This window comes from Indicator indicator, chromosome 3 (assembly GCF_027791375.1).
Source record: "Indicator indicator isolate 239-I01 chromosome 3, UM_Iind_1.1, whole genome shotgun sequence".
In the NCBI taxonomy this organism is placed as follows: Eukaryota; Metazoa; Chordata; class Aves; order Piciformes; family Indicatoridae; genus Indicator; species Indicator indicator.
This window is the reverse complement of record NC_072012.1, coordinates 29,350,534-29,374,443: the sequence shown is the minus strand read 5'-3', so window position 1 is coordinate 29,374,443 and position 23,910 is coordinate 29,350,534. Positions and strand designations below refer to the sequence as shown.

The 23,910-nt window shown below is 39.1% G+C and overlaps 1 protein-coding gene across 1 annotated transcript in view; it reads left to right on the top strand.

The window, feature by feature from the left end:
* The window catches only part of MAPK12 (mitogen-activated protein kinase 12), a 33,310-nt gene extending 9,938 nt beyond the window's left edge, over positions 1-23,372 (top strand). Inside the window, exons 4-12 of the mRNA XM_054399322.1 lie at positions 725-836; positions 9,453-9,482; positions 11,072-11,119; positions 16,917-17,031; positions 17,668-17,739; positions 19,750-19,829; positions 20,563-20,641; positions 22,209-22,382; positions 23,240-23,372. Of these exons, the coding sequence (XP_054255297.1) occupies positions 725-836; positions 9,453-9,482; positions 11,072-11,119; positions 16,917-17,031; positions 17,668-17,739; positions 19,750-19,829; positions 20,563-20,641; positions 22,209-22,382; positions 23,240-23,310 (781 nt within the window). The 3' untranslated portion in view covers positions 23,311-23,372. The remainder of the gene's footprint in view (positions 1-724; positions 837-9,452; positions 9,483-11,071; positions 11,120-16,916; positions 17,032-17,667; positions 17,740-19,749; positions 19,830-20,562; positions 20,642-22,208; positions 22,383-23,239) is intronic.
* The last annotated feature ends 538 nt before the right edge of the window (positions 23,373-23,910 follow it).

Here is a 23,910-nt window from a genome sequence, read left to right as displayed (position 1 = left end):
AAAATTGCTCATCTTTTGTATCCAAAGGATAGCAAATTTGTAAATGCTGGGACTGGGAGCCTGAGTCCTGATCTCCCAAACTCATGGGGGAAAGTGTTTAGTACCTATGAAATGTTAAAAATATTACCTGTAATTCCTAGAGACTAAATCAATGACCCATTGCACAGAACAGTTTTTGATCTTAAGTGAAGATGAGCCTTGAAGTGCCAGCTTGACATTCTCCTTTACCAGTACTAAGTATCAAAGATCCCAGATGAAAATTAATGGAAGTTATTTTGCCTCCTAACTAGATCATCTTTATTTCTGCTATGTCTGACCTTGTCTATTTGAATCTAGGCAGCTGGTTTCTGCTAATTCATCACAATGGTCATGATGGTGAGATACACACCATTGCATAAATGCCTTAGCTTTCTGTGTGGGTCTCTGAAGTATCACATGGCTCTTGGTCATGTTCTTTCTAATTAGTTCAGAACCTGCACTCTTCTGATAACTAGCAATTTTCCATAATGAGTGTCAGGGTTGGGCAGTACCTCTTCATGACAATCAAAATAGATAAAAAACTTGGAGGGCAGGGGGATGATGATGGAAATTTTTGGTAAATGATCTGTAATTTATTATTGTCACTGAACAATGACATATAATTATGTTTCAATTTCTTTGACAGATTTAAGTTATTCTTTTTTCATTCCTTTTGTTTGTTTCTTTGATTTGGTTTGTTTTTAAGCTACCTTGTCATGCCATTTATGGGAACAGACTTGAGTAAGATAATGAAGCATGAGAAACTATCCGAAGACCGAATCCAGTTCCTGGTGTATCAGATGTTGAAAGGATTGAAGGTTTACTACTTTTACTATTATTTTAATTTCACAATCTCTTTATCCTAGTAAGCTATTATGGAGGGCTATAAATACTTGTCATAGCAGGATAAAATTTATCATGCCTTGTTTAGTAAAAGTAATGAAATTCTGCATAGCAGTTGTTTTGTGATGATAAATGTTATCTGAGGGGTTGTGAGTTTTTTGTTTGGTTGGGTTTTTGCGCGGTGGTTTTGTCAGTGGCTTTTTTCAAGCAAAAAGAAAAGAGTAATTGAAGATCTACATATAGTACACTAATCCAGTATTACCTTGGTTTTCTTATTTGAGTACACTAAAATTTCCGTGCTGTGATTTTTTGTCGCCTTCTTCCCCAGTAGTTTCTTGTGGTGCTTCTGGGCAATATTCCTCTTGCTGTGTCTAGTTAGCATAGAGACAGGATGAAGCCATCGCTGACTTGACTGTTCAAGTCACCTTGACTTGAGACCTCAGCTATATCAATCATCAGCTTCCAGTTTCCTCAACTGAAAATGTTTCTGTGGCTTACCAATACTGGTCTGATGCACTGTTGCTATGACACTCGGCATCAAACTTGCTGTAAGTGTAGTATCTTTCTGTGCTCTTCTGAGGAGAATTGAGATATATAGTTGTATATATATACATATATGGGATGGGGGGTGGATGCTTGTGTGAGTATGTCTATTTATACTATTCCTATATTTATGGCATATATGTAGTGTAATATCTATCAATACACACATGTATGTGCCATACACAGTTAACAGCCTGTAGGTGTGGTATTTTGGGGTGAATTTCTGGTCCTGAGAGTGATGCTGAGCCCTGTTGAATCCTAGTGCCCACGCTGGTTTTGGTAAGTGTTCAAAGGCCACAGCAAGTACTAGTTTGGTCCCTGCATGTTAAAAGGCCAGTTCTGCAGAATACTAAAGTTCATTGCTAAAATTAGGTAAATCATTGTGATTTCTATATCCAAAAACCTTTCTGAGCCAGGTGTCTGAATGTTTTCTGTGAAACTGAAAAGTGTCCTTTGCTTAACATGTATGTAAAGTCAAAGAGTCTCTGAAGCCTCCAAGCCTGGGACAGCTTTGATAAAGAGGAAGGACTGTGAAATTTTAGTGACATATCTGAGTGGTAGGTGGCTGAGAGGAGGACAGATTAATCACTTACAAGCCTAAACTAATATGCACCCGATTTAAAGAGTGGTAATAGATGTCAAGAGAAAGTCCACTGAAAGCAAATAATTTTTTAATGCCTTCTAACAGACTTGCAGAGATTGAAATGGACCTCTGGAGGCTTTGTAATCCAACCTTCATGCACAAAGCAGGGACAATCTGAGCAGGCTGCTCAGGAGCTTGTGCAGTTGGGTTTTAAGTATATCCAAGGATGGAGACTCCATGTCCTCTCTAAACCACCTGTTCCAAGGTTCGATCTCCCTTACGGTGAAATGTTTTTCTTGTATTTAAATGTAAATTCCTATGTATTGGGGGTTTGCCCATTGCTTCTTGTCCTTTCACTGGGCAATACTTTGAAGTATCTGGTTCTGTCTTCTATATTGCCTCCCTCAAGCCTTGTACACAGCTAAGCAATCCTTGTTGTTTCAGTTTCTCCTTTTGTATCAGATACTCCAGTCCCATAATCACCTTCATGGAGCTTCACTGAGTTTGCTTTAGTGTGTCTCTTTAACTGGAAAGCCCAGCTAGAAGCTGGACACAGCAGTCCAGGTCTGTTTCACCAGAGCGAAGAAGACGGAAAGGATCACCTCCTTTAAGTTGCTGGCTGTCTTCTGCCTGATGCAGGAGGCTTGTGGTTGTCTTTGCTAGCAGGACATGTTGCTCACATTGAACTTGTTCACTGGGACCTCCAGGTCCTTTTCTGCCAGGCTGGTCACCTGCCCAGCCTATATTAGTGAATGTGATTATTCCTTCCCAGGTGCAGGATTTTGTTGAACTTTGATGAGTTCCTGTAGTCTGTTTCTCCAACCTGTGGAGGTCTTGCAGGATGGCAGCACAACCATCTGCTGCCTTGCTGAGGGTGCACTCTGTCCCATCATCCAGGTCTATAATGAAGATGTTAAACAGAACTGACCCGAGACTTGACCCTAGAGGTGGTACTGCTAGTGATGGACCTCTAGTTAGGCTTCCTGACACTGATCACAACCCTTTGATCTAGGCAGTTCAGCCAACTCAGTCAGCTTTGATCTAAGTAGTTCAGTCTGCCTCACTGTCCAGTAATCTAACTCATACTTCCTCTCTCTGTGAGGGTGTTGCAAGAGAGGATTTCAAAAGCCTAGCTAGAATCAAAGTAAATAATGTCTGCTCTCCCATCATCCACCAAGCCAGTCATCTCATAGGAGGCTAACAGGTTGATAAGGCATGATTTTCCCCTTTGTAAATCCGTGTTGGCTACTGGCAGTCACTTCCTTGTCCTTGTTATATTTGGAAATGGGGAAATGGTTTCCAGAATTATTTGCTTATTACCTTTGCAAGGAATGATTCATTGGCCTTTAGTTTCTTCCCCTTGCACTTTTAGAAGACAAGAGTAATACTTGCTTTCTTCTCCATCACAAGGAATATCTGATCACCATGACCTTTCACATAGTATAGAATGGCCTTACAATGGCCTTGGCCAACTTTCCTCAGCATTTGTGAGTGCATCCCATAAGGGTTCAGGGACTTCTGCCTACCCAGTTTGTTTAAATATTTCCTAACCTGATCATCTTCCACAGAATGTAAGTCTTCCTTGCTCCATATTTTCCCAGTGGTCTCAGGGACTTATTATTTGGCAAATATTACTAGTAAAGATGAAGGCAAATAAAACATTGAGTACCTTGGCCTTTTCCACGCCCCTAGTAGTTTGGTGCTGTGCCCCATTCAGCAGTGGGCCTGCCTTTTCCCTAATTTTATTTTTGCTCCTGATGTGCATCTCTGCACACTTGGACAGTGGCCCTCTGTTCCTGCTGGGTGATCTGACTTCACTTTCAGCATATCTGTACTTCTTTCATATTCCAGTTTCCCTTGGAGCTATTTGTTCATCATGCAGGCCTCCTGGCACCTTTGCTTGATTTTGTCTTCCAGTGTCTGTGTTTATAATGTGCTGGCATTGTACACTGTGAATCATGGAAGGATTCATAAAAGGCTCAGAGAGACCATTCAGATTGTTTAGTTTTGAACTGTGTAGGAAAGCTGCATCTTGTAGCTCTTCCAGTAAGTCATGACTGAGCTGGACCATGGTGTCTGGGCAATAATAATAATTTCAATGTAAATTTTCTTTTACTTGAACAAATTATAACCAGACTTTATCCTTAAGTTAGTTGCTGACCTTGTTGATTGCCGTCTTTTTTTGTTTGTTTTGTTTCTTTTTTCAGAGAACAACTGTGAGTGTAAGCATGACTCTTAATCCCCCAATCTTTCTCACATATAATGTGTATATTAGTCTCTCTTTTTATCTCTTGGATCTAGTACTTCTGTCTCTTGGTGACACAATGCCAGGAGAAGCAAAAACCTTGACCTAGCTCTGCAGGTTTCAGCCAGGCTCTCCTGCAGTAACAGCCCTTTAATTCACATTGCTGCCGTAGAGATGCACAGACTGTAACGTGTCTGTGGGATGGCACTGTCTGGAATTGAGTGTTGTTCCTTGGTGGCTGCTTGCACTGTACAATTTGGGCTTTATGGTTATGTGCCTGCAGGTGTGGGCAGACTTTCCTCTGCGATCATACAGAGATGAGTGGAGCTGGCATGCTGGGAGATGTGTGGCACAGGGATGTGCTTGTGCAGTGTAAACAGTGCTGGTTCCAACACAGGAAGGTCTGACACATCCATCAGGATAGTGATTCTTCCAAATCTGTATCTGCACTGACAAACACTGTTGAAAATAAATGATATTGCAGGAGAGCATGCTGCTCCTGGACAAGCACATCAGGAACAGTGTACCCAAGGTTCCTTTTTCAGTCAGTACTTAACAGATACAGAAAGAAAATAAGTTGGTTTTCTTCCATCTCAAAACAGAGAAACTGTACTTTGTTGAGTCCTGCATTATTAATTTCTCTTGGACCTTACCTTGAATTTTGTGTTCTTCATTCAATAGTTTTTCACTCATGCAACCTTTTATGCATGATAAGTAATTATCCTTTTTATTCCACAATTGTGCATTGAAATGCTGTAGTTCCCATTTTACAAAGGCAGAAACTAAAGGCAAGTTTGGGGAAATTTGCTTTATTTAAATGAGAGAGAATTCACCTCTGATCTAGGCTTCGGATATGGAGTTATGACTTCAGTTTTGTCATTAGTTCCCTAATTACAAATTCACGTCCTAATCAATGTTTTGTCAAGGACCATATAAATGGAGTTGTCTGGATTTTTGCAGGTAATGTGTCTAAGAAACAGATTTCCAGCAGAGGCATGCTATCCACCAGAGATAAAAAACATCATCTGGGCTAATGTTGCAGGCAAACAATATATGAACTGTAAAAAATTAGTTGGAGTTTAGTGTAGTGGAAAGGATGAATAATGAATTTAATTCTGGTGAAGTGGCCTAGAAACATCCTAGTGGCCTAGATTACCTCACAGAGACCAACAGAGTGGCGCTGGAGCAGAGATTCCATTGCAGCCCGTGGTGAAAGCCATGGTGATGCAGGTATCTCCTGCATATCCCATGGAGGACCCCTTGCTGAAGCACATGGTTGTGCCCTGAAGGAAGCTGCAGCCCATAGAGAGCATGTGCTGAAGCAGGCTTCTGGGGGGTTTTTTAGCAAGACCTGTGTCCCACAGGGGACCCACACAGGAGCAGTCTGCTCGTGAAGGACTACATCCCACAGAATAGTTTGTGAGGATTGTCTCCTGTGCTCCCACAACAGAGCAGGGAAAGAGTGTGAGGAGGAAAGAACGGCAGAGACAACGCTTAATGAACTGACCATAGTTGCCGGAAGGAAGGGAGGGTAGTTTTAGTTTTGTTTTTTGTTTCAAACTATCTTGTTCTCTTACTAATTGACAATAAATTAAATTAGTCTTCAAATCTGTTTTGCCCATAATCATAATTGGTAATTGTCCTTGTCTCAACCCATGAGCTTTTCCATTGTATTTTCTCCTGCACGCCCTGCTGAGGAAAGGGAATGAGAGAGCAGCTCAATGAGCACCCAGTTGTCAGCCGAGGTCAGCCCACCACAGGGGGAAAGAGCAGGAAGTTCTTGATGTAAGCTATTACCAGGATCTTATAAAAATCAGAGCAGTTTTCATTTCAGGTACAAGGCAACCAGCAGGGATAAGATATTCTTAGTAAATTGGTCTCTCTGGACTCCGTAACTGTGTTAGATCTTCTATAAGTGTTCACCTGAACATTTTGTCTCTTCCGACACGTTTTTGAAGGGCACAACTCTACTTACCTCAAAATTATCAGCAGGAAATTAGACATTACTAACTCTAATATTAGTTTTGTCATTTCTTATTTCATGACAGACATTTAGGAAGTATTTTCTGTCTGTTCCAGACAACTGTTCAAGCTTCTTTTGCCATACCCATGGTAATATTTAACTGCTCCAGTTCTCTCCTGTCATCTCTATTTACTGCCTTTTGTTCATGTTCATTATTCTTTCTGCTTCTCTGCTTTCCCTTCCCCCTCTCACTCATTTCCTCTTCAGTTTTTCCTTCCCTGCAAAGTCACTCTTCATTTTCACTTTGCATGCTGCCTCGAGTACTTTCTCCTGAGTCTTTTCTAATTCCCTTTTGATTAGCTTTTTATTTTGTGTAGAGATTGCGTATACAGACAAGAATGCTTAAAATTTAGACAACAGTTAGGTAACTTCCTAGTGCAATCTGATTTATGCATGCTACCAAAAACCGTCTTTAGGATTATGCACAGAGCTCCTGTTCTTCAAGGCACTTTGCTCATGTTAACTAGATCTTGAATGAGATATTGTTGAGGTGAAGTGGTGATAACTTTGTGAAGGATATATCTGCTCTGGCTTAGATGTTCTTGTCATGATAAGAGTGAAAAGTGTGTCAATAAATTGATAATATAATGAAGAGAATAGGTAAGAATAGGATCCTATTTCAGAAGATTAGTGAACTGAAATAGAAAGTTTTCTGAAGGCAAACTGGTGTAGTTCCAGTGCTGCTACCTGCCAGGAGATAATAAAGGGAAGTTTACTGCTACTGTTAAAGAAACATTGCAACACAAGACCAGTATTTCAGTTTACAGGAAAGCTGGTATGTACGTTAGCACCAGGAATAAGTGCTCTTTCATGTAATTGCAGTAGTCTTGTATTAAGAGGAGTGTTCAGAAAATATAAGAGTTCTCCCCAAAGTGTTGATGTGTTTTTGGTGCTGTGAACACTCATAAAACCTTCAGTAGGGTGAGAACATCAGCAGACCCATCTCTTCCCACCACACAGATGAGATTTACTTTCACTAAAACCCTGAAGGTGACAGTCCTTTTAATTCCTGTTTCTACATGCCACGTTCTTAGGTGCAGAGATTCCTGGGGATTGCCAGTTATTTCTTTACTGTGTGCAACAAAAATAGCCTACAGAGTATTTTAAGCATCTGCTCTGGAAATATCAAGCTTCAAGAAAATGATACTGATATTATTTAGAATTCAAGCAGTCATTGTGATATCCTTGATCAAGATGACTATTGGCAGAAGAGATCTTTTTCTTCATTTGTTGGGAGTCTAACTACCTGTGCATATATTAAGAAAAAAAAAGTGCATATATATACTCTCTGGTCTCCACATACAAATGACAACTTCCTCTTTCTGTGTCTGGTTCCTTCCATCCCGATCCACTTCATGCACACCCATGACAGAAACAGCATTTTGTAGTTCTTAGTTTGATGTAACAGTTTTACAGCTAACATTCTGGGGTACAGTCCTGCACCCATAGGCCCTTGTGCCTTCACAGGAAATCCTGTGAAGCACTTTGGTATTTCCTATGAGTGGTGTTAAGCCTTGCCTAATCTGCAAGTAATATGCAGCATGAACTGGTCTACTGCAAATGCCAAGACCTACATTTACTCTGGCATGGCAGTCAGCAATACACTCATGGAACAGCAGAACCCTACCACAATCTGGACTAGATTAGTAAAGTCAGAGGCACAAGGTTAAGGAAAGTGAATTTTCTTTTCCCCCCTTCTTTGCAGAACACACAGGACTCTACTTGGAGTATCCTGTCACATGTAAGAGAGGAAAAAGTAAATGTCAGAGGTTTTATTTCTGTTTAATCACTGCTTTAAAAACTTGGTGTCATAAATCCAGGTTTGTGCTGCTTAGCTTGTAGGGGTTTTGTTTAAGTTCAGAAAACTAAGTCTGAAATGTACATTGGATTTGTTTGAAGCTTTGCATTCTTGTTCCTGGTCCCTTCACCAGATGGACTATGAGCTTCCCTTTACAGAGGGACTGTTGTAATTTCACAGTTAATTGTACAGCTTTGTGGTTGCTGAGAAAGAAGACAGTGGTTGCTGGGGATGTGGTGGGTTGGCAGTTACCCATCAAAGTGCAGTTCTTCTGTACATCTCTGTGATGCTGTGCTAACTGACTGCTGTTGGTGTTTCCTAGCTCTGAGAACTTGTAACTTTTCTCAGTTATTGTCCCATTCTTCAGGGTGGAATAAAATTAAACCTCTCCAAGTGATTCTAGTGGGATTCACATCTCATCCATGTTTTCTGAGGCCTTTTTCAAAAGCCTTTATTGTTTGTAGGTTTCTCAGTTTCAGTAATATGGGCTGCCACTAGTAATATGGTCTTTGGGGCTTTCAGTTCAGTTCCATGCACCTGAAGTAAACAATACGAGCACATCCCAGTCCACTCTTGGAAAGCAAGTCCTCAGCTCAGGACAACTGTCTGCATTTCCTTGTAAAAGATACGCTTGGTCTGAACTAGTTACAAGAGGCTCTCTTTATATCCACCATGAAAACAGTCTCTTCTAGGTCACCATTCAGCTGGTGAGAGGAACTGTGTACCTCAGTGGAGAGCATTGGTGACAGTCACAGATGCATATATCTGTATTCAGTCAGGTGTCTTCCCAAAAGAACTAGTCCTAGGTGTCCAGTTTGATTTGACTTTCATGATCCCTTAAATAGGTCACTGGAATGGTGGTGAAAACGTTCAGGTGAAGGAGTGTATCTTGTAATGTGACCTTTCCATGCTTCATGCAGGAAGTAGCATGTGGCCAAATTCTTCAGCTGAAAGCTTGACTAGCCTTCATTCTGCTCTTAAATGATCTCCTAAAACTCAGTGCTGCTGGAGCATATGAATCTAAACTGTGTGTCATACCAGAAAAGTGCAAGAGAGCATTTTTGGTGTATACAATTGCAGGATCTGTTTTGATACATCTACATACCTACCAATACAAAACTTAATTGGAAATGAGGTTTTTAATCTATGGGAAGGTTTAGGAAAAAAACTATATGCAGTAGTCAAACTGATTTAGTTTTTCCCGTTGTTGGGGAAGGGCAGAATGCTGGTTTAATTATCTAAATGTTGAAAACCTAGCTAGAAAAATATTCTATGCAACAAATAAATATTTTCTCATTTCCGATAACTTTATTACCATAAAAAAGTACTTTCACACTGGCCCAAGGCAGCTTCTAAGTCAGGATCTCATTAACTGAAAAATACTTTCTCTTTTTTACAGTATATTCATTCATCAGGCATAATTCACAGGGTAAGTAGAAACAATATAAAAGATGTTTACATTTTGATAAAGTGAATGGTGTTTGCGTATAAACATGCTCATAAATATGCATGGAATTCTGATTAGGGTGTCTTAGTTTGATGATGCCCTTGGTTTCTTTTTCACTAGGAGCAAAACATGGTATGGCTACCTCAGTGTAAGGCATTCAGGTTGCACTAAATAGGGCTTAGATTTGGATTTCTTAAATTACTTTGAATCTGAGTTGTAAGTCTCCACAAGAACAAGTAGCATCTAAATTTCTGACTTTTTTTTTTAATTAAGATTAATCTTTTAAGAATAATGGTTAAATGTTTAAATATCATTAGTTAGTGTTCAAAGTGGGGGGGGGGAAGCAGAAACTGAAAGTCTGAAATTTTAGAGCCTTGAAAACATCTTTTTTTTTCTTCTGAGAGAAATTAAGCATCTGATTCTTTCTGAATCCCTGCTGCATCTAAAGTCCACTTAAAATCACTTTGCACTGTGGAGTTCTGAATGATGCCCTTGCAGTACCAAGCAGCCTAACTTCTGCAACAGAACAAAAGAAACTGGCTGTTACAAAATATCAGGACCACCACAAAAAATGTACATTGTATAGTAGCTTTAAGATGGATGTATGAACTATACAAATACCAAAGCGCTATAATAAATTGGTATTTTTAGTTCTAAAACTGCTGTGATCATGGTCTAAATTTACAGTTGCTTAGACTTTTTCTAAGCTTGTTCTTGATGACTCTTGAGCTTATTGGGTTTATTATGGTCCTTTGCACCAATTTCTTTCTCACCCAGAACCTTCTGAAGTATCTATATATAAAACAGGCTTATGTCTGTTAAAATGTTCAGAGAAAAGATTCTTGTAAATGTCTTGTGCTAAAGCGTGTCAAACAAAGGTTTGAAAAAGCTGACGGAAAATTTTTCTGATTTTTTTTCTTTCTCTTTCTAACTGTGAATGCCTAAGAATCACTGACTTTGGCAAATTTTTTTAGTCGTTGCCAGTACTCTTCCCTTTGCTGCTTAACTTAGAAGTACTTTTGAAGATCATTAGATCAGTAGCAGTCTCCATTTAAGTGACTTCATTAGGAAATTGATTTTCCCACGGAAGAGAGTGTAGGCTTTTAAGTAAAATCTTGTTTGATTCCTTCAGTAATCCTTTTAAGTCTATCAGGGTATGGAACCTTTGTTAAAAGTATGTTTTGATATGCAATATGTACAATCCAGAAGGAGATATGTGAATCCTTAACTTTGTGGTGTTAGTATTAAATGCAACAAATTTATGCCCAAATCCCAATCACAGTAAGATGAATGAGTTCTTTACTGGCAAGTATTTTCCTGGCTTCTACCTGAAAAAAGTTGGCTGGGTGGAAAATGTACTGGATAAAAGCCAAACATATGCAAGTTTTTGCCTTTGTTTCTTTTATTTATTGACTTTGAATTTCAAATTTAGATTTATGTTGGTTTACCTGTTGCTGTCTTAAGTAGTTGTATGAAAACCACTAAACCTAAATGCAAGAAAAAAAGAAAGTGTGTTCTATTGTGCTCACTGTAAAATAAGTAAATAACACCCATTTCAAATTTGTTCACAGGATCTAAAACCTGGAAACTTGGCAGTAAATGAAGACTGTGAACTGAAGGTAGGATATGCTTATTTGAAATCAGTAAGGTGTGTCAGAAATGCACTACAGAAGACAGAAGGTACAACAGCTGTAGATGTGCAGGTTTTCGTGGTGGGCCAAGCTTTCAGCCCATGGGCTTTCAAGAGCCACAGAGAAATAGAACATTGGAAAACTGAAGGGAAGAGCATCAGATGGGCAATGCTAACAATCTTGAAAAATGTTACAAGAAATTGCTGCTTAAAATTATTTTCCTGTTTATCTGGCATCAGTTGCCACAAGAATAATTAAATAATTATTTAAGAAATAAAGCCCTGAATAGTAAGAATCTATTCACCTCCCACTTGTTTGTGGCATCATTGGAGCAGTTGCTGACTTGAGTTCCTCTAGCTGGGTGAAAGGCTGTGTAAGAACTGAAACGTCTTACATGAGTTTGGTTTGATGGAGTAGCCCATGCCACAGCTGTGTGCCCGCATCAAGCATGTATGTGTGACAGTAATAGTCACCCTTTTCCTGTGGGATGCTGCAATGAATACTTGTCAAGGATTACGGCTGGGCTGGCTACTAGATGAATAACAGACACTCTCTACCTTCTCCTCTCCCTTCCCAAAGGGAAGAGAAAGGCAATAAGGGAAAATAACTTATGAATTGGGCAAAAAAAGGAAAACTAGTGAGAATAACAACAATAAAATGAAATACGTAAAAGCCCAATATCAAACCCAGCTCCCCTGATGGCAACTAGTCACCATCATCAATGGTGCTGTGGGAGAAGTCCCAGACTGGACTTAGCAGATTTGTGAGCTGGATTCAGGAACTTATGGATCAGGATCAAAGGCAGAACAGATGATGGCCCTTGAAGAAGAGGGAAGAAAAGCACTTGACCCTCATGATCCCTCAGCTTTATACTTAGTATGATGTATGTGGTCAGTTTAGGGTTGCCTGAACTGTCTGCTCCTTGCTGCAGGTGCAGCCTTTTACTCTGCTCCACAACATGATGTGCAACATTTAGCAGTGACCTTGCTCTGCACACCGGTCCTTGATACTAGCTAGAAACATCGAGCTTTATCACTGCTAGAAGCAGACACTGTTCAGACATTTTCAGGAAGCACAGCTACTTAGAAGAGACAGAGCTGAAAAGTAAAATCACTGAACTGTTCTGCTCTAGCTCAAACCAGGACAATACTAATAGATTTTTATGCATTCACACAACTAAAAATACTTTTCAAGAGAAAGAAATGTGATGGTCACAGACGAGCTGTGATGGAGAAGAGTTTTCATGATGCATTGTGTCTAATCACTTCAGAGAAGGACGAGAGGAATCAAATACTGCTCACCACTGTCTCAATCCACTTTTTTTTTTGCAGAAGGGATGGTTCCTTTATGGATCCCTGAATGAAACCAAGAAGGAACTGAGTAGTTGATTTTGGAAAAAACACTTGAATTTATTTTGCTTACATATGCAGGAGAAAAAGTTAGAAATATAGAAAAGGAGAAAGAAATAAGCAAGGGGCAGCAAAGCAAAAGATCATTACCACCATGGATCTAGCTGATGTTTCACTGATCCCTGAAGGTCTTGATCAATGGTGGGGAAGCTTACAGCAGCAAAGGCTGACATGTTGGAGCCAGATGAGGCCTTGCTTCTTGATTAGGGTGGAAACTTCAAACTCTCCCTGTTGCCTCTTGGGTTTTATACCTTTTCCAGTCCCATACGTAGTCACGCTGTCCCATTCAGTTGAACACATTTGACTGGTGTCAGCACTAGTCCTAAGGGTGGCTTACCTGTGCCTGTCTCATGGTAACATTCCTGAGAATGGAACTTGTGGCCTTGTCTGGTTATCAGCTGCTATTGTCACAGAGCTTGTGATAATGGTGTGAAAACACCTTTGGAAACTGCTGTGTCAGTCACCTTTTGAGAGTCCTGTCCGTGAGAAGGTCCATGAAAGCTTGTCACAGTGAGCCCCAGCACCCACTGGCTATCAGCACAGAGTTTGTGGTCTTGTAGATAAGAAAAGATTCCTCTTGAGACAATAGTGTGAAGGCAAAATGCGAAGATGAGTCCTGTTTACAGTGGGATCCAGTATCAGCACAGAGTTTGTGGTCCTCTGGGACAATGGTGTGAAACATTTTGGGAAGGTAAACAATGCTGAGGCAATAAAAGGGAGACAAACTTAACTCCACAAACAAAAACATCCTATTTCTTTGAAAGTGATTCCCTCCACACTGTTATAACTAACAATAATATCAATTTCATGTAGACTACAGTGTATTTCACAGCCACAGCAGGAGTATATCCGTTCTGCTTCATTTTGCTCTTAATTGAAGTAATGAAAAAAAAAATCATTACAGGGAGACAATTCGTAATTCATCCTCCTATAGTTCAGCTATTAGCTGTCTCTGTCACTACACTGCAAGATAGAAGCATTTGATGGTATTTTTTTGTATCACCCGATTGCTGCTTCTCTGGAGTGGGGCAAGTATTGGCGTGTACCATGGCTTCCTTGGCCCTACCCGTCAGGGCTACCCTCCAAAGATGAGTAGAAGGACATGTATACTCACGCCCCTTCCCAGTATGAAAACTGAACCTAGCTGCTTTGCTGCTTTGGAGACCAGGGCTGTAGCACCTGTAGTGGAATGTTATCTGTCCCAAAGTATAGCTGTTGCCATTTCCTCGGGAATGTTCTCAGTAGGGTCCATCTGAGCAGTAGTTCCTCTGCACAATGTTTGTCACCTCAAGCCTCCTCCTAAACTGAACTGAAATACTGAATCCGACAAGTTCTGATTGCAGTTTCTTATATGTATTTGAAATCTTCCAAAGCCTTTTAGAGTGGATAGTATTAGTACTAGCAATAATACTAGCACTGGCAATCTGAAAGGCTAGTCAGTGCTTTTCAGTTAATTGCAAAATTAAGCTCTGTCTTCAGTCCTGTGCTTGAATCATGACTGGCCCATACATCCTCACAAAACAACAGTAAACTTAAGTGGGGGCTTTTATATCTTGCTGTGCAGGTACCTTTGGATCTTATGGCCAAGGTTTCCTCCCTAAAAGAGATACAACTTTATAGGAGTTGTTCAGTTATGTGAGAATTCCAGCTTTGATTAAAAAAAATCTAACTCTACAAGCTGGGAAATACAGAAGAAGATCAAAGGATGTGAATCACTCCCTTAATTAAATAAAATAGAAGTTGATGCAATGTTGCAAAAAATGTTTATTAGCATACAACATACAGATTCTATACTCTCATGTATCTGTTGTAATACATTTTTTTAATCTTCGGAGACAAAAAGCTATTATCTTCTCCTGTCTTGTAGGTGGCCAGGTGGTGAGTGGGTTCCTGGGTGATGGGGAAAAAAAGAGAGAATATAGAAAAAATAATTGTACATATTTCTCTTTGCTACCTCCCCAGCTGTGCAATTGTATTTTGAGATGCAGCCCAGGTCTAAGACATTCTTCCATGATAAGATCACTTATCTAACACAACTTATTGTTCAGTTACCTTGAACATTTTAAAGCTTTTAGATAAATTGAAGCAAATAATTCTGTATCAGAACACAATTTTGTGAAATGACAAGGAGAAAATATAGCATTAAGCTTTCTTTTGGCTGTCTGAGTAAAATTGTTATGTTCTTGATTGTACAATAAGCTCTGATACCACATGCAGAAGGAAAGAGCAAAGAGGAAATACTGGTTGTCAAAAGGCAACTCCAGACTGTAAACAGAAAGCAAATGCATAGATAATATCAAAGCAAGGATTTAACTGGGATCTGCTTACACTGAAGGAGTTAAACTGACTCCCCAGCATGCATGAGTTCAAGTGTAATGGGCAAGGCATCACTCTGTTCTGATAGAGCATGTTTTCCAAGCCACTTTATGGGCACATAGGACGGTTCTACCAGGGATAGTCCAACTCTTTTCCCCCATGTCTGTGCCCTTTGCCATCGGCTCCAGTGGTGATGAGGCAGGAGGCAGGAGGGAAGTTGAGGGTTCCTTGAATTGGTAATTAATAAGCATTCAGGTTTATTTTTCTCAATGAGCTTTCTAGATCTCTTTTCTGATGCTCTCAACTGCTACACAGTAATCAAAAAAAGTGACAGTGAAGCAAGACAGGAAGATTAAGTTTGGTGAGTAGCAGAGGAGCTTATCCTTAAGGAGCTGAGGGACATCTTCTCTCATAATTCCTGCATTATAAAGAAGATATTCAAACTTGCTCTGAAAATTAGTTTGCAAGTTCCAGCTGAAAATTGAGGATTAGAGTATGAAAATAATAGTATCATGTGAAGATTGTTGTTGAGGTGGTGCCATGTTAATATTAAGTACTAACATGACACACTTGGTCCTGAGTCTAATGAACGTCTGAATGAAAAGAAATACTGAAGTTAATATAGCACACAAAAATGTCTCCAAGTGTCACAAGGTTCAATATGGGAAATGCCTGAAATGCTGTGACAACCCTGTGGGTTTTAACATATTCCATATGAAGCGGAAAAAATGAAAGAGGCAGCTTCCCGCTGTACCCTGAAACGAGACTTGAACTCTTATGGGTTACTCTGAACAGCACTTTATTGTGAGGGGTTAGCAGGAACAGCAGCGTTGGGTCACCTCCTCAGAGAGTGACAAAGAATCAGAGTACAACTATCTCTCTATATATGATTCTATCAGAGCATACATAATCTTCGGAATTCTTAGAACTTTTGACAGAATTTCATAAACATTCAGACTTTTCTCATTTGTTCTTCTTTCTTGTCAGGTTTCAAAACAACTTCTTTCTTTCTTGACCTTCCAAAACTGCATACTCCTTTAAGTCAAGTGAGAGTTCAATGGCCACAGACAATGGTTATTCTTCAATGTTCCACCTGCCTCATTTTTTATCTATAGTTCAGTAGTCTAACAAGTAAAACTTTTACTCTACAAAGCAAGCAAGCTCTTGGGTAACCACATTCGTGATCTTGGGTTGGGGCTGTACGAAGGTCATGAGCAGCTGAAAGCACATACCTAGAAACCTTAAATCTGTTCCCTACTACACCATAAAATTTCTTTTTTTAATTCTATCCCTCTTCCTGTCTACTGGGAAAAAGAGTGTGCTGTATATAAAGAATATATTTGAAAGTTGTATATAAGACTGTATTTTCCTATTACAAATATTTCCAATCCATTAAATCTTTAGTACCCAAAGAATTGGCTATAATCAAGTGCATTTTTTCTGTAAGAATAAAAATATCTCCCTTTGCATCCTGTTTCTGTTTTTTAAATTGGTAGGTAATCAGCAGTTATGGGGGAAATGTGGAAATGATGTTTCAAGTATGGCAATAAAGATAAACCATAACCTTTTATACTCTTGATCTATGAATGAAAATAAAATTTTTCTTTCTGTTAGTGCCAAGGAATGACAAAACTTTCCTGAAATACTTTAAAATGTTTGCCACTGAATGATGAAACTCTTCTGCAATGTTTCCAAATGTTGAATTATGGAGAGCATTACAAAAACATCACTCTTGGTATAGTAATGTGCAGATGCTCCTAGTGAAAACTTTTGTCCTGCCAATGTATATAGGAAGCCAGATACATATGGAAACCAGTGGCTGTTGATGCATGTACAAATATCTGTGGATGATGATGATTTATCTTGAATAGATTTTTACTTACCCAAGCCCCCTGTTTCTTGTTAGAAGCATGAACAAGATAATTCAGTGAGAGAAGGATGCAAAAATAAACCAGTTTCAGCACATTTGTCCAATTCTTTTTATTTTCCACATTTATAAAATCTGTATGAAATAGATAAGTAGCTGTCTGATCAGGATGTTCTTTGTGCTTCCACTGCAGATTCTGGATTTTGGATTGGCGAGGCATACAGACAGTGAGATGACTGGTTATGTGGTTACAAGGTGGTACAGAGCCCCAGAGGTCATACTCAACTGGATGCATTATACGCAAACAGGTCATCATCTCTTCAAAAAAGTCTTACCAGAGCTAAAGCATTCATTGCATCAAGAAATACATAAGCAAGTCTTTGTTTCTGAAGTGAATGAGAAATTTGAGGTGGAAATGACAATATAATTATGCAAAACTTCCTTGTAGGTAAATTGCACGTAATCATTTGGTGGTTGTGAGTCTGGCGGTCTTTTTGTATATTTTCTGAGAGTAAAAGAAAGCACCCAAGTAGTTGGAAAAAAGTGATATAAATGTATACAGATGTGACAGTCTAGTCTGTGTTCTTGTGTTCTGTACTGACTGTCATCTTCTTGAAAAGATGTGCTGATTTTAACTTGAACAAACAAGGTAAAGTTACAGAAGGAGGGATAACTATGGCATGAAGTTTTTGAAAGTGTTGAAAATTTGCTTCCCCTGTGCACTTGCTTGCTACTGATTCTGCAGACTATGTCCAGTTTGCCAATTAGGCTGGTAGTTTTACCTGTACTGTTCATCATAATTGTAAGGCACTAACTTATCTTGTAACAGGCTATAAAGGTAATTTTTACACTTCTTTAACATATGTTTTAAATTAAACGTTATGTACATTTAAATGGACAACTATTCAGCAATTTAATGTGACTATTGGTATTTTTTTTTTCAGTTGACATCTGGTCTGTGGGCTGTATAATGGCTGAGATGATAACAGGGAGGCCTCTGTTCAAAGGAAATGATCGTATCCTTCAGTGAATTCATGACACCAATGTAAGAAAATGATGAGGAGTCTTTTTTATGTGATACCATAGGTCTGTTCAAAAACTGTAAAGCATAAATAGAATGAATAGTAAAATGACTTGCACCTTTCTCATTAATTGGCTATTTGATTATCTGTACCACTTTCGCACATCTGCCAATTCAAACTTGCATTACTGAACTTTTTCAATAGAGAAAGATAGGTGATCTTTGACTCACATCTCAAATCATCAGGTAGAAGGTTGTGTGACTATAGAAAAAGCATCTTTTGCTATATTTGTTAGTAATAGATTCCACAATTCCAGAACAAGCACAGAAGATTCTGCTGTGTTATTCAGACTTATGTGCACGTCAACTCTTTGAGGCTTTTATTAAAACACATTAAGTAACATCTAGTAAAATACTTCAGATTTATAGAAAACATCCAGTCCTATCATTCCACCAATGAAGAATTAGGGCTGTAATTCAAGTGGTACTTCATTGGCAGTAGTAGTTGTGATAATTAATACGGGATGATTTAATAGAATTTTTTACTTGTTTGTTTGTTTCCCAACTTTGTCTATTTGGCAGCTCAGCCTAATCTTTTCCCACTGCTTCTCCCCTAGTGGAGTTCCAGTCAATAAACTGCTTATCTGCAAATACATGTTTAGAGAGTCACAGCTGTTTTGGTTTAGTTATATTTGTATTTAAGTCCTCACATATTAGATTAGGACTTGGTTGCACGGAACATATTATTCTCATTTTGTGAGGAAAAAACCTGAAAGAGGAATATTGCATTCACACCAAAAAAAAAAAAAAAAAGACAGGCACTGTGAAAAAGTAGAATACATCAAATTACTTCAGCTATACAGATTTCAAGAACACATTAGCTCCTAACCAGAAAATACTGAAATGCCTGCAAAAGAAGAACTGTTAACTAGCACATAGCATTTCTCAAGTAATGCTACTTTATCCATTCTGGTACAGAAATAAGAAAATGAATGAGTCATAATTTTCAAGGTACACTGTAAGTGTGTTGTAGTCATACTGGGGTTTTGAGATTTTGAACTACTGGCCAAAGTTCTGCGTCCTGTGTTATGAAGGAAGTCACTCCAGCATAATAGTCTTTGCTGGCCTTTGAGTATATGAATCACTATTTCCTGTTGTCAGAGACATATAGCTGTGAGTTCAGCTGTGGCTAGGTGAACAAGAAAACAGCTAACTTAAGGGATTTTAGTTTTAGTATTAGGATCAGGTTATCCTGCAAACTTGGTATGGGATTTTATGTATTTGTTTCATCAGCACTATTGCCTTTTTGCCACCAGCGGAGGCTGGTGGAATCATCATGTGCCTTGAGTTCTGATCTAGCTTCTAGTTTCTCATCTGCTGCTCTTACCAGAGTCATAAGGCTGTTCTCTGCAGCATTAGCCTCCTGTGAATAAAGTGTTTCTTCTTGGAAACAGTTAATATCGTTGCTGACTATGCTGTGCTGGTTTAGGACATAGAAGATAAGGGAGTGTTCTGATGCTTTGCCCCAATGTCTCAGCATCTGGAATCAAGCTATGCTTGTGGGAGGTGAGGGGGAGATGGATTCATTTCTTTTCTCTTGAGGAGAAGAACTGGCTTGTTTCCTCTGATTTTTGTTCTATTTATCATACTCTGCATCACCTAAGTGTTGGATAGACCAGGGCAATGCATACAATACAAGTGTTGGTTGTTCTCCAATAGGTTTGAACTGATTTTGAACAAAAGTACCAGAGGCCTGGTTATATTAGAGGATTTTGCAGATGATTCAATTATGTGTTCCAAATGTCTAGGATATTTTAGTTCAGCTCTTTTGCAAGATTTGTACAAGAAAAAGGGAAAGTTTTTGCCTCATATATCATAAATCTTCAGTCACTGCATTATAATTGTTGCTTTATTCTACAATAGCCATGTAATGCACATTTTTTCAGGGTGCTTAGTTTTTTTTTTTTTATGGTGAAAGACTTTGTTCCTTATTTCTGGTATTCAGATCTGGACCAACTCACAGAAATAATGAAAATAACAGGCACACCAACTCAAGATTTTGTTCAAAAACTGCACAGTCAAGATGTGAGTATTCTGCTTTGTTAGTGGGTTTTGAATGTCTTAATTTTACTTAAGCCACTTCCAGTTCTTGGACTGGCTGAGATAGTATGTATTGGCTATTGATGATGCCTGGTAGTATATCTCTGATAGTATATCTTTGCCTCGAAGTGCTTTGCATGCCCAGAATAGCTACTGGAGATTAAAAATCTTTATATTTAAATACTTCAATGTAGAATAGAAACAGTTAAGCTAATGCACTAATACTTTTATTGGAAACATACTGAAAAAGTGAACCTGTTCAGAAAACCCCATTGTTTGCAGAGGTCTCTGTCTTTCCCGTTCTTACATTGATGTCCCTCTAGAATCCTTAAGCCCCTACTATAAAGAACCTAAAATTGCTCATTAGACTAACTTACAATTTAAATACTAATGAATTACTATAGAAAGTTTGCTTGCAGAGATTTCTGCAAACTGTGTCATTTTTCCAAAATCATCCATTTTCTGATGCATATATATTTATTCTAATTAATCTATTAAAGTGCCAATAATTAAAGCTTTCCATTTCTTAATTACAGTTTTAAGGCTTAATTAAAAAAAGATTATTTTAGCAAGGAGAATATAATCCAGCTTTATGACCCCAAAACCAATTCATTTGGACAATTTGCTATCAAAGCACTGAGTTACCTAGGCATATAGTTAATGGTGTCACATTACAAAGGTGGCAAAAATCTAATATAATATCTATGTTTCTTTGAAGGCAAAAAACTATATCAAAAGCCTCCCAAAAGTCCAGAAAAAAGATTTTGCATCCATCTTGAAGTATGCAAATCCTTTGGGTAAGAAGGTTTGTGTTGGTGTGTGCAATTTGTCTTGTTCTTGTGTTTGCATTGGAGGCAGCAGTACTGTCAGCCATGTGATAGGTTATGTGATGGTTCTCTCTCTTTTCTATCTCTTGCTTTGATTGTATTGGCTGAACTTTGCCAAGTTGAGATACTGCCAGGATCAGTTTTTTCTTAGAAGTGTTTAAAAAAGAAGGAATTTGTGGTTTAGGCTTCAATCCAGCAGCTACTTAATGGTGTTACTAGAGCAGCTTCCTTAAGAGCCCTGGGAGATTAAATATGTGTGCTAAATTTTCTCTGTGTTTTGTTGGAAATGATTGTGAAAGCTCAATCTGATATACAGTAGAAATGCAAGCAAATAGTTAAAGCTGACATTTTAGTCATGGAATTAATATTTCCTGAGAAACATCTGTGCATTCCTGAGAAGTGTTGGCTTGGATTTGGTAGATATAAGCAGCCAGAAGAGCATACCAAGTGTGCATAACTGTGACGTGACCTGAGGCAGCTAGAGCTCTGAGATGGTTCTGCCCAAACCTTATCCATTCCCCAATGACCTGAACACTCACCAAGTCAGTTTTGTTAGAATATCAGTTAGGATAATTGAATCTTCTCAATTTAAGAAGTTAAAATTGTATGTTCATATACGGTAGAAATAAATATGAGTAACAATCAGCTCTTACCTTGACTGCATAGTTAGCTCGCTGACATTCTCAGCTATAGCAAGCTACACATTTCCATTTGGTTTTTAGGATATTTCTTCCTATCATCTCTGTGGCCATCTCAGTGCTCATACATAGAAAACAATTGCTAATTCTCTGGGAGAGAAGATTGGCAAGCAGAAGTCGCAGTATCCTGTACCACTCTGCTGTTTCTTTTCCTGTCAGCTGCTCCACCCAGCCTAGTAACGTTCCATCAGGATAGAAAAATAGAGAATAAACAAATCATTCATCATAGGTGTTTACACTAACCATTTTGATAGTCTGTTAATGGAACTGATCCAAGATCCAATCCAAACATACAGGATTTTCATGGACTGTTTTGGTTGAGGTCAAAACCACATAGCAGGTAATCTCAGCACTGAGATTCAGAGCATGGATGACTTGCTTTGTCAGCGAACTTCAGAGTGTGCTTCAGCTTGGATTTGGTCACATACAGAGCAATTCTTATTAGCTCTACAGCCACCTGTTCATTTTGCTTCTCTCAGGTTGCATGTGATGTACCTTAGAACCACAACATGGTGGCAATGATGAAAGACACCTAGGAAAACCTGGAGCATGATGGTCCTGGAGCCAGGAGCTGAGAGATCCTTAGCTGAGGAGATGTGGCTATGCTGCATACAGAAGCATGGGAATACCTCTGTGAGCATCAGGCTTTGTACACCTCCCGTCTTGCTCACAACACTATTTTTCTCATGCAGATGGGCCCCACTGGCTATAGAATGAATATCCAATGATTCTGCCTTATAATGCTGTATTTCTTTGAAATATCTCCCAGGCAACATTGCTGTGTAGAAGCTTGAATCAGTGCCATGATTTGAAAACACTGTTTGTTTTCTGCACAATAGCTGTAAACCTTTTGGAGAAGATGCTGGTGCTGGATGCAGAGAAGCGAGTCACGGCCGCTGAGGCTTTGGTGCATCCTTATTTTGAACCAATTCACGATCCTGAGGAAGAAATCGAAGCAGAGAAATATGACGACACGTTTGATAACATGGATCTTCCTCTAGATGAATGGAAGTGTGAGTTCAGTTTTGTGATGTGCTCAAGAATAACCAGATAGAAAGGCCATCAGAAATAGAAATATTCCCCTTTAAAAGTTACCATCTCTCTTTTGATAGAATAAACAAACAGCCTTGAGATAAACGCTATTGATAAGCCAGCATTCCTCATGTTTAGTCCTCCAAAGGACTATGGAGAATGATCTCCAAAAGTTTATTCTCTGCCTTCTAACAGAGGCTCTCCTCCTCTTTCACCTCCTCCTCCGTGTGTCTGTCCTCCCATCTTTTGCAGCATAGGAAAGAAACCCTTTCTTTAACATGTTCCTTCCAGTGGTTAGGACAGATGAACAAATTCCTTAATAGTTGACTCCATAGGGTTGCAATGGTCACTGGCTTTAATTTTAAGATAGGTTCTCTCAGGGACAAAAAACCCATCTATCTCATCAGAGATTTATGTGGGAATCTAGTTTTTATCTAGTGTCAGAGGTTTGTATTTTGGCTTTTAAGTGACAACTTGGCTTTTAAAGCTGATTTGCTCAGTAGCTCTTTCTGAGGATGCTGCCTACTATACTGTAAAGTTAATGCTTGCATTCCTTTGAAAACACCTGTGATATTTCAATATTGAGCTTCTTGTTCAAGTCTGAAACGGTGAAAAAACAAAGATCCTTGATTCCCTTACTTTTTTGCTCTTTCTCTCTATTTTTGCCTGAAGAGGTCCCTCTTCCTGACCTAGATCAGAGCCTAATGGTGCTGGGGATTGCATCTCTCTTCCTGACCTAAATCAGAGCCTAGTGGTGCTAGGGGCTGCACCTTGGCCATGTCTGTGCAGCTCCTTTTCTGATTAGACTGGCAATGCTGTTTATTCTGTTGCTTTCCAGGCATTACATATAAAGAGATACTGAACTTCAAGCCACCACAGACATCAGAGTCGAAGGAGACTGAGGTGTAATTGTATGACTCCGTCTTTTCAGAACTTGGAAGAAAGCAGGAAAGTTGTAAATGTTTCTGATATTTCAGGTGTATAAAGTGTTTGTAAATAAACTTGATGTGATCCGTTTCTTCTGCCCTGTAAGAAAAAGCAATGTCTTTTACTCTGCATGTGGAAGTTGGTGCCTTTGGGAGTAGCATTTCCAAACTATCCAGAAACTTATTCCTGCCTACAACTTCTACAGAAGGATTCAGACTGTTATCATGGTGCCATCCTCAAAAGAGCAGGTAGGACTAATTCTTCAGCTCAGAGATCAGAAGCATAGAAGTTACCACCTCATGCAAGCTGAGATGCAGAGTATATCAGAACATGCTGTTTACTGTGACAACCAGCAACAGAACAAAAGGACAGTCTTAAGCTGTGCAGGGGGAAGTTTAGGCTTGATCTTAGAAAAAAGTTCTTCACAGAAGGAGTGATTGCCCATTGGAATGGGCTGCCTAGGGAGGTGGTGGGGTCAATGTCCCTGGAGGTGTTAAAGAAAAGACTGGATGAGGCACTTGTGCCATGGTCTAGTTGATTAGTTAGGGTTGTGTGATTGGTTGGACTTGATGATCTTGGAGG